Genomic DNA, 19,134 nt, shown 5'->3' with positions numbered 1-19,134 from the left:
TCCAACATTTGTTATTGTTAGTTTTATTGATAAAGGACATTCTTACTGGGGTGAGATGGAATCTCAATGTTGTTTTGATTTGAATTTATTTTATGGCCAATGATGTAGAGCATTTTTCATGTCTCTTGGCCATTCTCATTTCCTCATCAGAGAAGTCTCTTTTTAAGTCTTTAGCTCACTTGTTGAGAGGGCTATTGGTTCTTTGCGGTTTTGTTTTGGAGGAATTTAATATTTTTAGTTCTGCATATATTTTAGATATGAGGCCTTTGTCCATTGTATGGACGGTAAAGATCTTTTCCCAATCTGTGGGCTGTTTATTTTGCAAGCAATGTCCTTTGCCCGTAGAAGCTCTGCAGTTTGATGCAGTCCCATTTGTCCATCTTTTCTTTGATTTGTTAGCATTTCTGGGTCTTTGTTAAGGAAGTTCCGTCCTGTGCCAAGGAACCCAAGTGTTTCTCCTACTCATTCATTTAGTGTTTTCAGGGTATCTGTTTTAATTTCAAGGTCTTTGATCCATTTGGAATTGATTTTGGTGCAACATGATATATAAGGATCTAATTTTAGTTTGTTGAAGGTGTTGAACCAGTTTTGCCAGCACCACTTGTTAAAGAGGCTATCATTGCACAGGTTTAGGCTAGTCACAGCAGAGGATCACAAGAGACTAATAGCTTTGCCCCTATGAATGCATAAGATAATGCTAAGCGAAATGAACTCCATGTTATGGAAATGACTATTATATCACTGTTGTAATTACTTTCAACATGCCATGTGAAACCATAGCTTCTATTGTTTATGATCCTCTTGTATCCCCTTCCTGTGGTTATGCACAATCACTGTATCTTATCTGAGTACATTGGAAACTGTATATACTGGTATTAGAAGTAGGAAAGTGAAAGGGAATACCAAAATCAAGAGGCACAGGATAATAAGACAAACAACTACAAAAGCAATACTTGCAAAACTGTTTGGTGTAAACCAACTGAACAACTCATGGGGCGAGAGGGAAAGGGGGAGGGGGTGGGGGAGTGAGGGAGGAGGTAACAAACAGTACAAGAAATGTATCCAATGCCTAACATATGAAACTTTAACCTCTCTGTACATCACTTTGACAATAAATAAGAAAAAAAAGAAAATTATTGAAAAACTGAAAATACCAAAAGATACTATAACAGAAAAATTGAGAAAATTGGTAAAGGTGGAACTTTTGAGTAAAACATAGCAGATTCAAACTTCTCAAAACCAAAGACAGAAAGAAGTATTGACAGCAGCAAGAGAGAAAGAAAACCTTACTTATCCTTACTTATAGAATACAATTCAAAGACAGAACCTTCTCACAAGAAATCATAAAGAATGAAGCAAGTGACTTAAGAATTTCTGACTGCTAAAAGAGAACTGTCAATACTGAATCCTATATACAGCAAAATATTGCCTCAGTTAACAAAAGGAATTTAAGACCATCTCTAATATAAGAAGTCCTAACCTGAAAGAATGATTCAAAAAAATAACTGAAAAATGGAGCTAGTTTCACATATCTCACACTTGTAATCCTCGCTACTCAGTATGCTTGAGAATTTGGGGTAGAAGCCAGCCTGGGAAGTAAAGTTGGTGAGACTCTATTTCCATTTAATTAGCAAAAATGTTGGAAGTAGAAATGTGGAGCAGTGTGTAGAGCTCTAGCTTTGATTTAAAAAGCAGAGAAACCGCTCCATTTGAAGTAACCTCAAAAAAGTAAAATATCTGGAAATAATCCCAACAAAGTAAGAAAAAAAAAGGCCTTAATGGTGAAAACTATTAAAATTTGAAGAAAGAAATCAATAATTACATCATGAACTAGAAAGAACTCCCGTATTAGTGGATAAGTAGAATTAACATTGTGAAAATGGGCATACTGCCAAAAATGATCCACAGATTTAACATGCTCCTAATCAAAATTCCAATGACAGTCTTACTGAAACAGAGAAAATAATCCAAAAATCCATATGGAACAACAAAAATCGCCAATAGGCAAAGCAATTCTGTGCCCAAAAAAAGCAATACTGGTGGTATCACAATCCCATACCTGAAATTACTACAGAGCTATAACAAAAACAGCTTAGTATTAACACAAAAACAGACACAAAAACCAAAAAACAGAAAAGAAAATCTAGAAATATAACCATATATTTAGAGTTATCTTATATTTAATAGGGGACCCAAAGCTACATCATGGAAAAAACATAACTTCTTCAATAACTGGTGTTGGAAAACTGGGTATCCATATTAAGGAAACTAAAATTGGATCCCTATTAATCAGCATACACTATTATCAACTCAAAGTGCATTGAATAGCTCAACATCAGGCCTGAAACTTAAAATTACTGCAAGAAGGAATAAGAAAAACAGTAGAACTTACAGGCATAGGCAGAAACTTTTTGGAAAAACTTCCCAGAGGCACAGAAGATAGGAGAGAGACATGACAAATGGGATTACTTCAAAATAAATTTTTGAATGGGGCACTGGTGGCTCACATCTGTAATCTTCACTACTCAGAAAGCTGAGATCTAAGGATCACAGTTTGAAGCCAGCCAGTCAGGAAAGTCATTGATATTCTTATTTCCAATTAACCAACAGAAAACCAAATGTGGAGCTGTGGCTTAAAGTGTTAGAGCATTATCCTGAGTGTAAAAGCTCAAAGATAGTGTTCAGTCCCTGAGTTCAAGCCTCATACCAAGAACAACAAAAAGGTTTTACATAGCAAATGACAGTTACTAATCCAAATGTCACTGTATCATTCCAAACAAATCTCCAAAAAGAAGACCACATATCAATATGTGAAACACATTTTATGACTACATACCTCCTAATAAAGGGCATCATTAGTCTATGCATCTATAGGCAGCAAAGTTTTGAAGAGAGTCCAAGAAGCACAGTAGATAGGAGAGAGACTTGAACATATAGGACTACATCAAAATAAAAGTTTCTGCACAGCAAAAGACATAGTTATTAAACTATAAAGACAGACAACAGACTGTAAGAAGGTGGTTAGCAGTAATACATCTGACAAAGGTCTAATATCCAAAATACACAGGAAGATCAAGAAATTAACTCCTCCCACAGCTAATAAATTAATCACTAAATGAGAATAAGAAGTAAGGGGAGACTTCTCAGAAGAAGAGGTAAGAATCGCACAGAAACATATGAGGAAATCCTCAATATTACTGGCTACAAAGGTAAGTCAAACCAAGACAACTCAGATTCCATTACAACTGTAGATAAATTGGCCTATGACATGAATTCAAAACACAAATGTTGGCAAGGATGTGGGGGAAAAGAAAGCCTATTGGACTGTTGATGAGAATGTAAACAAACAAAACCACTCTGGACAGCAATCTGGAGATTGCTAAAAAACTAAATATACACCTTCTCTATGACCCAACATCTGCCCAGAACATCACAAGCCAGGATACTATAAAGACATTTGCACATGGGCTGGGAATATGGCGTAGTGGCAAGAGTGCTTTCCTTGTATACATGAAGGCCTGGGTTCAAATCCTCAGCATCATCTATATAGAAAAGGCCAGAAGTGGTACTGTGGCTCAAGTGGCAGAGTACCTAGCCTTGAGCAGAAAGAAGCCAGGGCCCTGAGTCCAAACTCCAGGACTGGCAAAAACAAAAACAAAAACAAAACAAAACAAAACAATATATATATATATATACATATATATATAAATAAATAAATAAAAAATATAAATAAAAAAGAAAAAAAAGAAAGAAAGAAAAAATAAATGCACTTTCATGTTCATTGCTGTACTATTCACAATAGCCAAGTTATGGTAGCATCTTAGTTGCCCTGTAGTTGATGAATTGATTTAAAAAATGTGGTACTTCTACAAAATAGAAGTTTACACAGCCATTAGAAAAAATAATATTACACCATTTTCAGGGTAATGGATGGACCTAGAACAATTGATGTTTAGTGATGTAAGCCACTAGACACTATTTTGAAAATGAACTATCCATCTTGGGGGCAGGGATAGGAGTGAAAACCTGGGAGAGAGAGAAGGAAAGGGTGACATTATCCAAAAAGAACTGTACTCATTACCTGACTTATAAAACCTTAAGCCCTCTGTACATCACTTTTATGACAACAACAACAACAAATAGCTCAGGGACAGTGCTAAAGCCCTAAGTTCAAGCCCCAGGATGGGCACAAAAGAGAGAGAGAGAGAAAGACAGAAAAAAGAATAATGAAAAGAACTTTGGAACATTAGGGGAAAAAGTCATGTGGGGGATAGAAAGATAAGCATAAGTATCCTTTTGTTTGAGTTTCTAAATCATATTTTGGTACTGAAAAAAAGTTATATTGTCTAGTGTAGATTTCAATGTATGTAGAGAAAATACTTTAAAATATTCTCCATAAGATAATATGAAATGTTACATATAACATTCAGTAAATATATTGATAAACATGTATTTAGAAATTCATAAATGTTATATTCATATTTAAAATATACTGTATATTACATATTTTATAAAATGTAAAATAAAATTGACAAAGGGACTTGAAATAAATTTTCTTATCTAAAATTGATCTTTTATGTCATTGTTGCCACTAGAATATAACAATATACAATTTGTGTTTGTCTATCCATATATATACATATATATTTACACATTTAACTACATATGTGTCTCTTTTACAGACGTAAAGTTCCTAATGAAATCACTGAAATTTAGGAGAGAGTTTGTTTTCTGCTACATTTTGCATATGCAAGGTCCTCCTAACTCAGCCTCTTGATTGCGATGGTTACAAATATGTGCAATCACTCTGGCCTAAAAACTTAAACAAATGTTCAGGAAATTCACTATATATAATATATGAATATAAAGGAAAAGAAAAAATAGAAAAATAGAGTTGAGTACATAAGTCTTAATATATTTGTGATCACATTAAAATCAAATGGTTTACATCCCATAATTAATTTTAAAATATGGCTTACATGTGTATTATCTATAAGCAAGCTCAAATGTAGTTATGCTACTCTCCTAAAAGCAATAATTATACAACATATAAATCATTTTCATGAAGGAAATGAGTGACTCCCTTAGATCAACTAGACTTTGGAGCAAAGAAACTTAGACACCAAGAGAGAAGTTATGGAATAGTAAGTTTAATTTCCCCTCAGTTTTCTTAGGTAGAAAACTAGCAAGAATATACATAATAATACCATGATCCACTAAGATCTAGTTGAATTTAAAGGGCTTTGATGAACAAAATCAGATTACATGCTATTTGCAAGTTTCTATGGGAAATATGTCACAAAAGACAATTTTCTTTGGCATAAAACAACTCAGTAAATGGAAAATAAATAACATCATTAGGAGTGTGATCTTGGCCATAATGAAAATTTTAAGAGAAAACATCTTGTAATACTTAGAAATGAAACATCATAATTGGAATAAATTGTTTTCAAAATTAATCATTTCAAAAGCCCAAGAGAACTGAAATGAAAAAAAAAGTAAAACTGCCAAAATACAAGTGTTCTGTGAGCTAGTAATTTCATTGTCAATATACTTTATTAAATGATTTAGTTTTAGTTGTTGAACTCCATAATAGAGGTTTCTTTGTCATAGTTCCATAGACATACACAACAGATTTGATCAAATTATTCTCCTCTATTATACTATTAGCCTCCTGTCTCTTTTTCTTCCCTTTCTTTCAAACAGAATTTAGTGTTTCATTGTGTTATACTTGTACACACACAAAGGCACATGCACACATATATTTACACATATGTGCTGGTGTGGGTGTCATATACTTTCATTGTACTCACTCAGTAACTTCTCTTTACATACTTGTACATATACACTGGCACATGCACGTGCACATTTACACATATGTGCCGGTGTGGGTTTCATATACTTTCATCATGTTCACTCAGTACCTTCTCTTTACACTTTTCCCTTCCATAGATTACCCCATCAGACAGTTCTCCTTTTATGCCCATGTCCCATTATTACTATTATTATGGCTGTCATTATTATTTCATGTCTAGATTATACATGTGAATGAATGAATGTGATATTTGCCTTTTTGAGCTTAGCTTATCTTGTTCAAGGTGATATTCATCCTTTCTATCCATTTTCTGCAAACATCATTCAACATTATTTAACTGAATTATGCTCATTAATCAGGTGTAGGACACCTAGGCTGATTCGATAGATTAGGCTTTATGAGTAGTACTGAAATAAACATGGATGTGTGGATGTTCCCACACATTTGTATATAGATTGTATGTAGATTCACACTCTTTTGGATTTCTAGTTTCTAGGGTGTTTTTTTTTAAGTTCTTTGAGAAATGTCTATACTGACTTCCGAAGTTGCTGAATTTATTTTAGTGAATAGCATTATATAAGTGTCCTTTTTTCCCTAATGTTATTAGTTGTGGGGCTTGAACTCAGGGCCTGGGTGCTGTTCCTGAGCAATCTGGCTCAAGTCTCTACCACAGGTTCATTTCTGAGTGATGCTTTTGCTCCATATCTTCGCTAGAATGTGTTATTTGTTTTCTTGATGATTGCCATTCTAACTGGGGTGAGATAGAGTATCAATGCTTTTTGATCTGCATTTCCTTTAGGATTAGGAACATTGAACATTTTTCAATGTATTTATTAACTACTTCCATTTCTTCTTTTGAGAACTATCTGCCCAACTCACTTGGCCACTTTTAACCTGATTATTCTTCTGATGTCTACTTTTTTGCTTTCTTCGTATTCATTCTGGCTCTTAATCTATTGAAGAGCTGGTGAAGGTGTTTTTGTGGCTTATCTCCTAATTTCAGCAATGATTTCCTTTGTTGCACAGAAGCTGTTTCAGTTTTTTTTTTTTTTGCAGTCTCATTTGTCAATTTATTTCTTATTTTCTGAGCCACTTAAAAATCTTTCAGAAAAGTTATTTATCTCTGTATTTCAAGTATTGTCCCAGAGATTTTACTGGAGTCGTCTCAAAGTTTCAGTTCACAGAGTAAAATAGTTTACCCATTCTGAATTGATTTTTGCCTAGGCTAAAAAATTAAGGTCTAATTTTGGTCTTCTCTATGGAGCTATCCAGTGTTCAAGGCTTGTAAAAGGCTTGCCTTTCTCCATTCTTGAAGAGGTTGTTCTTGACTCTTTTGTCAAAACTCAGATAGTTGTACTTCTCTATATTTATTTCTAGAATGTTTACCCTATTCTTTTGGTTTATGAAACTGTTTTTATGATAGGATCACGCTAATTTTTTAGCCATGGCTTGAATGTTGGAATTATAACGTCAGTCACCATTGCTCTTTTTGCTCAAGATTACTATTGTTATTTGATTGTTTTAGAGTTTCCATATAAGCTTTCTTTTTTTTTTTTAAGTCCATCATAAGGTTTGAACTCTGGGCACTGTCCCTGAGCTCTTTTGCTTAAGTCTAGTGCTTTACCACTTTGACCCACAGCTCTATTGCTACTTTTGACTGCTTACCTAGAGATAAGTCTCATGAGGACTTTTCTGCCTGGGGTTGCTTTGAACTGTAATCCTCAGATCTCAGCCTCCTGAATAGCTATGATTATAGACATGAGCCACTTGTACCCAGATATTTTTCTATATAAAGTTTATAATTGCCTTTTCTATTTCTGTGAAGAATGACAGGGATTTTGGTGGAAATTTAATTGAATTTGTAGACCAATTTTTGTACTATGGTTATTTTCACAAAAATATCTCTGAAGATCCATGTATGTGGGAGGTCTTTGAATTTTCTAGTGTCTTCAATATTATTTTCCAGTGGTTGCTATTTTTTTTGTAAGGTCTTTCACCTCCTTAGTTAAGTATATCTTTTACGATGACATTTTTAGTATAGTATGAATGGGGTGGACTTTTGTTTGTTTGTTTTATTTCCCTCTTGGCCTGTTCATTACTGGCTTATAAAAAGACTCTGTACTACAGTAGTTTCTAAATCTAATGATTTAATGAGAAAAGGTAAGGTTCATAGGATCTTACTGTGTTAGTTCCTAACAAATGCCTACAAATCAACATAATTATCTAGAGTCAGGAAGTCTGGCTTATTCTTAAAATTTTAATTCCTTGGGACATAGAGATAGAAGGATACAAGTTCAAGACCAATTCAGACAAAAAGTAGCAAGTCCTTATCTCAAAGAACAAGATGGTTATGGTGATACATGCCTGTAATCCTAAAGTATAAGAAACTATTGCAGGAGTTTAGTCTTAGGATGATCATGAAAAAGCAAAGGTGCATATCTAAAAATGAATGAAAACAAACAAAATTATCTGGAAGTATGAAGCTTAATGTAAAACTAAGTATTCTTCTTGGTTATATCATATAATTTTTTTATTTAACTTTTAGGGTTTGATTTGCTCATCTCTGCTTTCCAATTTGAAAATTAAAAATTTACTTTTAATGTAAATCTAAAAAAGGAAAACATGCCAATATTTGCACTCTTTACTTTCTCTCCATATATATGTCTATATGTCATATGTAGATATATGGATATATAGACATATATATATGTATATAGTTTGTTGTTTTGTTTTCAGGCAAGGTCACAATACATAGCTTAGTTTGACTTTAAATTGCCTATGCTAGCTCCCCAAGTGCTGGTTCAGGAATTCATACTACCATGATGCAATTTCATGTGTATCTTTAATTTCTCTATTACCATTTTCAATTTTGTGTGTATATATTTTAGGTGTATATATAGTTTCTACTTGTATATTTAGTTTTTGCTAGTCCTGAGTTTGAACCCAGGGCCTGGGCACTGTCCCTGAAGTTTTTGCTCAAGCTATCACTTGAGCCTCAGTTCCACTTTCAGCTTTTTGGTGGTAAATTAGAAATAAGACTTTTATGGGCTTTCCTAACCAGGCCAGCTTCAAATAAAAATCCCTCACATTTATCCTCCTGAGTAGCAAAGATTTCAAAGCATGTACCACCAGCTGCTATCTTGAGGTATTTGGATCTTTAGTTCTCTTAACTAGATTATTGTATTTCTGTACATATTATTAAAATAGTAAAACAATCAGACCAACAATTACATTTCTATAATATTCATGCATTTTCCTGTATTCTTCCATACTGCTCTCACTCTGTGTGATATTACTGTCATTTAAATTATATCTTCTTATTTCACTAACCTAATGGAAGTTTTTTTTTTTTTTTTTGGCCAGTCCTGGGGCTTGGACTCAGAGCCTGAGCACTGTCCCTGGCCTCCTTCTGCTCAAGGCTAGCACTCTGCCACTTGAGCCACAGCGCCACTTCTGGCCATTTTCTGTATATGTGGTGCTTGGGAATCAAACCCAGGGCCTCATGTATATGAGGCAGGCACTCTTGCCACTAGGCCACATCCCCAGCCCACTAATGGAAGTTTTACAATCACTATTTCGTGCATTTGCCCTTTCAATTAATTAGGAAAATAAAATACAAGTATAATACATTTGTTTTATCATATATATTTATTTAGGTATCTTTAACAGTGTTCTTAAAACAATGTATGGGTTGACCACTTACTATCTTTTCATTTTATTCTGATAGACTCTTTCTTGTAGTTTATTCATAACAGTTCTCTACTTGTTTTTCTAATGAAATAATGGTTTAATTTCTCACTAGTTTTTGTCAGTTTGTCTTTTTTGCCAATCTTGGGCCTTGAACTCAGGGCCCAGGCACTAATCCTATGCTTTGTTTTTTCAAAGTTAGTGCTCTTCCACTTAAGCCATGACTTTTGGGTGGTTAGTTTGATATAAACATCTTGAGGACTTCGTTGTTAGGGCTGGATTTGAACTGGGATCCTCATATCTCGGCCTTTTGACAGGCTAGGTTTACAGATGTGAGCCAGAGGTACCCAACTCTCACTAGTTTTTAGAAGAATCTAAGTTGGGCGAGGGTAGCCTACATCTTTCATCTTAGTTATTCAGGAAGTTTAAAATTGCAATATTGATGTTGAAAGCCAGCCCAGCAAAAAAGTCCACCAGTCATCAAAACAACTCAGCAAAAAGCAGGGCCAGAGACCTGCCTTAAGTTATAGAGCACCAATTATAAATAAGCTTCACAAGATCAAGTCTCTGAGTTCAAGCCATGGTACCAGCATGCTGTGGTCCCTAATAAAACAAGGATTTTTGTTGGACTGGAATTGTCTCAGCATGGAATTCTGCCTTCTGCTTCCATGTTGCATTTGGAAGGTAACTAACAGTTTTTCCTCAGATAATAGTCCCTTCCAAGTATTGTCTTTCTTGTGAATTCCTGAAGCAATTCTGTAAGGTCTCTTTTCTTTCAAGATAACCATATCCGTTCTCCATAGCTTTGCTTACTGTTTACCTGAACATTTGAAAATTAATTTTCTAAATAACACTCCGTTGAATGTTCTCTAAGTCTCATATAATTTGTGGTGCTCCTTCAGATCTGGAAATTTAAAACAAGTGTGTAGAAGTCTCTTATTACTTATTTCACAGTCTCATATGAGCCAGATTGTATGTTTAGGGCAGCTTTCCTGATCTTGTACCTATCTTGTGTGTCTGTCTATCCTCAGACCTCAGGAATCTATGGAAGTTTCCCCAAGTTGCTGAGGAAATCTCACTCCTCAGAACACTGAGGGTTCCCCTGCTCCAAGCTTATTATTTGCCATAGCTAGCATTGTCACCTCAGGTAGCTATGGTTTTAAATGACTACTGATAGCTGCTTTCAGCAGATACCTGGAATTATATATTTTCCCACAGAGCAAAGCCTGAGTCAGGTCAAATGATGGCTAGTTGTGCAGACAGACTTTACCAGGAAGCTTTCAGATAGGATATGTGACTAGTATCCGGCTTGGGGATAAACTTTCTGAGGAGCTCCAAACCTACCTTGCTTTCCACAGTGGGCTCTGGGAGATGGATTTCAGAGCAACCATGTGTACTGCTAAATGTGTTTCGAAGGCATCAGTGAAACACTACAGAGAGGAAGGGAGCTAAAATAAGTTAAAATGTTTATCTGCTTTTAATAAATGTGTTCGACTTATTTAAAATACTTAATTTCTAGAGTTCTGGAAAAAATATGGATAATGAATTTTCTCATTGCTTTTCATAAAGAATTAAAATTTCAGAAGTCCTCAAAGTGCCAGTCTAGAAACACAACATACATTATTTCTTATTAAAAGCTTTAAATTACAGGTTTTGCAAAATGTATGAATGTGTAAATGGTGTTTCTTGACAAAAGGGACCAGATTAAACAGAGTCATGAAAGCAGTCCTCTCAATACATGCCTATTGTAGAAGAATTTAATATATTTATTTTAACAGAAAATATCAGTTTAAGTTGTATAATTTTCTATGAAAAAGAATATTCTAGAATCTTGTTATCTATGAGTAGATAAAAATTACTTATCAGTAACTCTCAGAATCTAGAACCTTCCAGTTTCAAAGCTCTTCTAAGACTGAGATGCTTCCCTGTTCTGATGTTGCCTTTCTATATGCATATCCCTAGCCCGAATACACTTGATAGTTTATTTCTAAAAAAAAGTTTTGATATATGTATATGTGTTTACATAGTTGCAATATATGAAGGGGTTACAATTTTATAAGTCAAGTAATGAATACATTTCTTTTTGGACAATGTCTCCCCTTTCCCCCGCTCTCTCCTCAGCTAAATTTTAAATGAAATTTTATGTAGAAGAAGCTGATATGTGAGTCTCGCCTCCCCTCACATATCCCCACACATGTTGTTTTGAGTTTTTTAAATTTTTGGTCTTAATTTTTTATTGTCTTCTTCAGTTTATGTTACACATCATGAAGCACCACCTGACCCTGATTCGTGTACTCATATTTAAGTAGGTGACTGTTCTTATTTCTGTCCTCTGTAGTTGGAACCACTGGGTTTTGGATAGTTTGTGGTAAGATTAAGCACTTCTCTAAGGTTTAGAAAGCCTTTTGTCCCAACAAGAGACAGAGATTGTACACAGCAGGACAAACAGGGAGCCAATCCTTCATTTATGATGCAGAGAGACTCTGGATCCCAAATACCTGCCTGGTTTGTGAATATTAAGCTACCTCATTTTGAGGCCTCCAGGGCCAAAGGAGGTTTCATGTATATTCTTATCAGTCTCTTTCAAGATACAAATGTGAACACTTTATGAATTATTTAGTGAGGGTTTTCAACATACATTTATTAAGCATCCATTGTGTTCAGTATTCATTTCTGTGGCCCAGTCAGAGAACATTTATTTTCTAGATAAGCTCTTTAAGGTAAGTACTTTTATCCACAATATATAATGAGAAAAATTGAGATTTATAGAGATGAGCTAAAAGTGACATTTTGGTAAGTCTATTTTCAATTTCTGATTGAGTCTTACTAATGTTTAATGTACTTGACAAAACTACACAAGCAGCACAGAGTCCCAAAGATAGTAGCTGTGGACTGGTAGAAATTTGCAAGAAAGCTCACAAAGCCAAATTTATTTTTTTAAGTGTGACTTCATTATTCTAATAAATAGAAATTTACTTTTTTTCTCTTTCAGGGCTTATTCCATTCTGCCTTCCAGATATTAAATATAATAAATTGGGATGAATATACTTTATATACTAGCAGAGAAAATTCCTATGGGGGAATTGTAAATTCAATTTTAAAAAATTTCTCTAGTCTTTTAGAATATAGCCTGTTTTGACATAGAGATCCCCTATGTCCCAGCAGCCCCACTTTTGGACATCTACCCAAAAGATTACAAGCAAGATCCCACCAAAGCCACCAGCACAACCATGTTCACCACAGCACAATTCATCATCACTAAAATATGGAACCAACCCAGATACCCTTCAGCGGATGAGTGGATCAAGAAAATGTGGTACATATACACAATGGAATTCTGTGCCTCTATCAGAAAGAATGACATTGCCCCATTCATAAGGAAATGGAAGGACCTGAAATAAAGTCATACTAAGTGAAGTGAGCCAGACCCAAAGAAACATAAAATATTTGGTTTTCCTCACTGGGAATAATTAGTACAAGGCTAGGATTATCCTAGCAGAAGAGCACAATATCTCAATAACTGTGTACATATGAACAAATAAGATGATGGTAAGTGAAATGAACTCCAAGTTATGGAAACAAGTAGTCTAACACTCTTCTTATTTTCAACATATCATGAGAAATTATACCCTTTTACTTTGTCTTTCTTTCCCATGGTTTAACCCCTGATGTCACTGTAACTGATTTTGGTACCATACATATTGTATACACGCATATTGGAACTAGGGAAGGGAAAGAGAATATCAAAATCAAGAGACACAGTATAAAAAGACAAACCAATGCAACAGCAATACTTACAAAACTATATGAAATAAACCAACTGCACAACTCAAGGGAAGGAGGGAAACGAGGAGGGGGGAAGGTGGGAGAAAATGAGGGAGGAGGTAACAAGTTTGATAAGAAATGTACTCACTGCCCTATGTAGGAAACTGTAACCCCTCTGTACATCACTCTTACAATAAAGAAATGAAAAAAAAAAGTAGAATACAGCCTGTTTTGAAATCAGACAATTTCTGGCCATGTTAATAAAAATATTAGGTATGGAAAGATGTATATATGTTTAGATAAATATGTACTATTGGAACTAGCAAAGAAAAATTATGCTTGCTGAAAATTTTAATTTAAATCACTGTAAAAAATACTGGCAATACTAGATATATTTTCTGTATGTTAACAGCATAAATAATCATCATATACTTGGAGTGCTACCTCAGATCCTGATGGCAAGCAATTGATCTTTGTATAGGTTGTTAAACAAACAAGCAATCCTATAAAATCACCCCTGGCTTTTATTGGGAACCATTCCTCTGTTCTACCAGGAAAGTTACAAGAAGTTCAATGAGGCTTTGGAAAACAGATGGGAAATGTTTTAAGCTTCTATGTAATGAAGTCAGAATTTGAGTTCCTACTTTCAGGGAAACTATGTATATAACCTGTTTCTGTGGTATAACTCTAGTTTCATAGGGCTCAAAACAATAGCAAACATCAAAATAGCGTTTTTTTTTAATTCTATGTAATTCTACATAACTTTTTAATATACTTCCGAGATTTTCTTACAATCAAGGATTTAAACTCTTCTAAATACGTAATGCAAGCATTTACAGCAATACAAGTAATTATGTACATCAAAGAAACCATAGTTTTTTTTACATATACTGTGATTATAAAATATTTGCCTTTGAGTACCTGTCTGTCTTTCTACCATCAATCTATTATACATATATATGTATGTATGTATGTATGTATATATATATATATATAAACCTCTTACCTACCAACTTACTTGTTCTTTGATGAAAGATCTATCCTTTTTATTCTATAATATAAGAACTGAAATAGCTTATTCAGAAGAAAAGAAAATTATTCTGTATGCCAAATTTAATTACATTTTTAGATCTATATTTCACATTATCTTACACTTTTGCTTTAACTTTGATGAGAAAAATATTTCTCTTAGGTGCATATGACCATTTAAAATAAAGCTTATCAAAATGAACTCTAAGAAATGGAAACATGAAGTGTCAATAATGTACTGTTTAGAGTTATATTTTGGAGTTCTTTTCTCTTTTCTTTTCCCTTTGCATTATGCCCTTTGTCACTTCTCTTGATTTCTGTGTCCTTTTTCTTGTATATAAGCTTTTCTGATTTTGGGTAGGGGAATCACAGAAACAGCAGGACAAAGGGTGAACCAATGCAACAGTGATGCTCACTAGACATTATGTTGGAGGGGAGGGGTTTAGGGTAGAAAGCAGGAGAAAATGAGGGAGGGAGTAACACTGTTCAAAAAGAAATGTACTTATTACCTTACTTATATAACACTATCTTCTCTGTACATCACCTTTACAATAAGAAAAACAAGTAAAAATAATTTACAAATTAAGAAAGTATTTCTTCACTTATTAGTAATTTACTTCCAAAGGATTTTAATTTATTATAAACAATCATGATTTCAAAATACAACATGCTTTTATTGTGTCAATGTTCTTCTGTTGAAATCTAATTTTCACTGTAATAATGGAAATCTGAAGGACAGACTTAAGAAGTGATGAGATCATTAGGTTGTTGATCAACAATGAGATCAGCTTGATATCTGAGATGGCTTTGTTCTTAAAGCCAGCCCCCCACCCACCCAAAATGTTCTCTCTGTCTCTGTCTGTCTCTCTATCTTTCCCTTACCCAACTCTCTCCACTTTCTTGGCCTTCTATCTCCTGTGTGGTCTCATGACCATCCATAATATGATGCTGTTAAAAAAAATAAATAAAATAAAACCTGTCACCTGATGTGCATATGCCATGTTCTTGGGGCTTCCTAGCCTCCAGAACTGTGAGGAAATAAGTGTTTGCTTGCTGCAAATTGTCCCATCTCTGGCATAGGAACAAAAACAGCTAATAAGATATCTGTCACCACAGGAGACAGATGAAAAACAAAATCAAGGATCTTCCACTGCCAATTTAAAAACATTTACTGTAATTGTTAAATGTCTGTGGTCTCACAACTGGAATGGGTACACATGAAGATAAAGTGGTAAATATTATTTCTACTCAAAAATATTTTATTTCCAAAAATTTAATAATCTTCCAATCCTTTAAAGCAATTTATATTTCAACAACTGGGTCTTAATTATACAAATATTTCATTTATCTGGGTGAAAGCTCCACACATAAACAGCAATTGGTACTTAAACTGCAGCTGCATTAAATTTCTAGTTTTTAAAAATTATTATTTCTAAGCCAATAGTAAGCAGTGGCAAATAATTAGTATTATAAACTACTTAATAAAAACCCAAGTGTGGTGGGCTCAAACTAATTCTAGCACTTAGGTGCTTCAGTTATAAGAGTTCTAGGTCTTGAGATATAGGTAAGCCTGGGCTACAAAGCAAGACTGTCTCAAAAAACTAAAAATCAAGACAAAACTCTAACTGGACAAAAGAATATAATTCACAATATGCTAGTAAACAAGATATAATAATTTCACCAAAGGCAATCACCACTAGATAACAGGTACACAAAAGTCTTCACTAAGAATTCGGCTTCAGACGAAACCATACCCAATATTGGCAGAATGGTGGAGAAACTGGATCTCTTGTGCACTGCTATGGGGTGGAGGAAGAGAATGACACAAACTATCACAGTGACTTTGTAATATCTGCAATATGATCTGACTTTTTCAATAGAACTAAAAACAATAACAACAAAAAATCCCACACCCATCAATTTGTGCTCTGGGCAATTGTCTGATCTGAGACACATAAAATTTTGCATTCACTTAAGAGCCTCCACACTATTGTTCCTCTCTCACTTCTCAGATTGTAGGCTACGTATTCACAAATTATAGTGATAAAGTTTTTTTTTAATGTTTGAAGTTTTCTAATTTCAATTCTGATATAATCTCTATACTTCCAACAGAGGTTATAATCATACAAGGATGGACTGACAATGATGAAACTGAAAATTCTGACTGTCCTGCCTCTTGTTAAATAGTCTCATGCTTCTCTGGTACTTTCCCACTTGAACAACATCTCCAGTTTAGCTTTTTCCTCATGATTTCGGAGATGAAGTCTTGCAGATTATTCTTCTTGTACTGTCTTTAAACTATTATCATATCATTTAAAAATATTATCATATCATACCAACATCTTGAGTAGCTAGGATTATAAATATGAGTCACTGGTGCCCAGTCAGCATCTACTGAGTCTGCTCCTTCTGTTTCTCCAGTTACTCTGTTTCTAAACTTATACCTGAAGTTAAATAATGCTTAAGATGTTAGAATAATGAAACAAATAATATTTATTTGTTGACAGTATTTGAAAAATAACTAAAAAGATAAGTATTATCAGTTGTATAACGCCTACGTAAGACTAGATTAAGTTAAATTCTAAATACTGCAGTTAGTACTTGTTGGATTAGATTAATAGTTTTCTTTGTGTGCTCATTAAAAGGCACTATATAGGCAACACTGTAGTGGTTCATGCCTTTAAAGCTACCCAGGAGGTTGAGATCTGTGGGATCACAGTTCAAAGCCAGATTGAACAGAATAGTGCAAACAGCTGGTCTGGAGGCTCAGTTCAAATGGTAGAGTATCAGCTGTGATAAAGAAATCCCAGAGAGAGACATAAAATTCAATCCTTAGTCCTGGGTTTGGGGAGTGTTAGGAAGGTAGCAACTAAAAATCAATACTTGTAGCAACAGGTGGTGACAGAGCTATCTCATTTACAGAAGAAAATAAAACTGTTGCTATGAAAATGAATTCACCAGGAGTAGCATGTATCTTGTACATTGAGAAATGGAAGTCAATTTGAAGAGCAGTGTAAGTGACTGGCACAAAATGAAGAGTCCACACTTGGCTGTGAGTAAAGGAACAAAGGAGGAAGAGCAGGAGGCAGAGAGAAGACAGCTGTTGGTAATGAGAAATTGAAAACGAAAAACCAGTTAAATAAAGGAGAGGCAAAGTCACTAAGATATTTTTTAATGTGTAAATACATGCAACCATGATCATGGCAAAACCAAGGTTTTAAAGAAACAGGGAAGAAAAGAGGTACTGTAAGGGAACTATGTCCACAATCCCTGTTTAAACAACCTGCACAGAATGTAGATGGTGGAAAGACAAGTCCAAAGACAGAGAAAATGCAATGGATATCCTAGAAGGATGCAGACAAAACAATGAAGAAGGAAAGTTAAGGGGAAAATATTAACAGATACATTAGAGACAAGCAGTCACCATGTTAAAAAAAAGAAGGGCAGGATCATAATACAGTACAGGATTACAAAAGACTATCTAGAATATCATACCTGGCCAAGCCTTGGATGACTCTTAATGCCAGGTAAGACATTTTAAAAACATGGAATTGAATGGGCAAAAGAGAATAGCAGTTTTTGAACTCAGGGCCTCATGCTTCCTAGGGCAAGCAATCTGCCACTTGAGCCACACCCTCAGGTCTTTTTCAGATAGGGTCTTTTTGCCCTGGTTTGGCTTGGTCCCCCAACCCCCTAATTCTGCACTTGCAAACTTGGCTTGTTTTCTAAGATAGGTTCTTTCTAAACTTTTGACTTGGCTATCCTCTAACTCTCACAACAGCCAGGATTATAGACTTGAAACATTGTATTGAGCTTCCTGCTGATATTTATTATTCGTTCTTTCTCTCCACATTGGGACATTTTATGATTTAGCCATACCATTATTACTATACATTTTAATGAATAAAGGGAATAATTTATATTTTAAACATTAACAAATATGTACATAGAGAACGATATACTCAGAAAACACAAGTAGTCTCTCTGATAAGTTAAAGACAGCATAGTTACTGTATTCCAGTATACTGCAAAATCATATAAGGTAAGGTAAAAATAATTCACTTATTTTCAATTTTTACAATATACCATTACACAATATGAAATAATATGATTATCAAAAAAGATTTAAAATAATTTGAATTTGTACCCATATTAAAAAAGGAATAATAAAATAAGGTCAGTTTTTAAAATATTTTAAGTTATTGTTTGGAATGCAAATTTAAGAGCCCAAATGATCCATTTATTTTTCAAGATGTTATTTTAGTGTGGTACACATTTAGTTCATAAGGAATTAAACTAAGAAATGCAATTAGTTGTTTGTAGTTCATATTAACTCATGCCTTTCAGTAAAAACTCATCATTACGGTTGTAAAGTGAATTTACTGTGGTGGTCCCCAGGATATGTCAAGTAAATGGAGAATGTGAATGCACTTTTTGGGTTCCCAAATTTTCTTCCTCTGCTTTTTAATGGTAGCAATGTAATTAGAGGTAAGTTAGATGATGGATTTCTTGTGTTTACCTTAGCTTCAATTTGTTTAGTATCTGGATTTTGAAACAAAAATTTGATTTTGCTCTTGCCATCATCCGAAGAGCCTTTAAGCTGAGAAAATTTAAACCTCCAAAGTACAGCCTAAAAGGAAAAACAGAAACATATGCAAGTTAATTTAATTAATATCGACATTCAATCCAAGAAATAGTTTTCTTTGAAATGATTGGGCTATATTCCAATATTAAAGGACAAATTAAAGTATAGTGACTACTAGCTATAACTTAATATTCAACATACTATTAAATTTCCAAAAATAACTTAATTACCTATGATAAATACATATGTGCAT

The 19,134-nt window shown here is 34.1% G+C and overlaps 1 protein-coding gene across 1 annotated transcript in view; it reads right to left on the bottom strand.

The window, feature by feature from the left end:
• Sntg1 (syntrophin gamma 1) overlaps positions 1-19,134 on the bottom strand; it is a 739,717-nt gene that overhangs the window by 3,356 nt on the left and 717,227 nt on the right. Inside the window, exon 17 of the mRNA XM_048358693.1 lies at positions 18,816-18,926. Within this exon, the coding sequence (XP_048214650.1) occupies positions 18,816-18,926 (111 nt within the window). The remainder of the gene's footprint in view (positions 1-18,815; positions 18,927-19,134) is intronic.

Source organism: Perognathus longimembris, chromosome 12 (assembly GCF_023159225.1).
Source record: "Perognathus longimembris pacificus isolate PPM17 chromosome 12, ASM2315922v1, whole genome shotgun sequence".
NCBI lineage: Eukaryota > Metazoa > Chordata > Mammalia > Rodentia > Heteromyidae > Perognathus > Perognathus longimembris.
The sequence above is the reverse complement of the archived record's forward strand: the minus strand, read 5'-3'. Positions and strand labels throughout refer to the sequence as shown.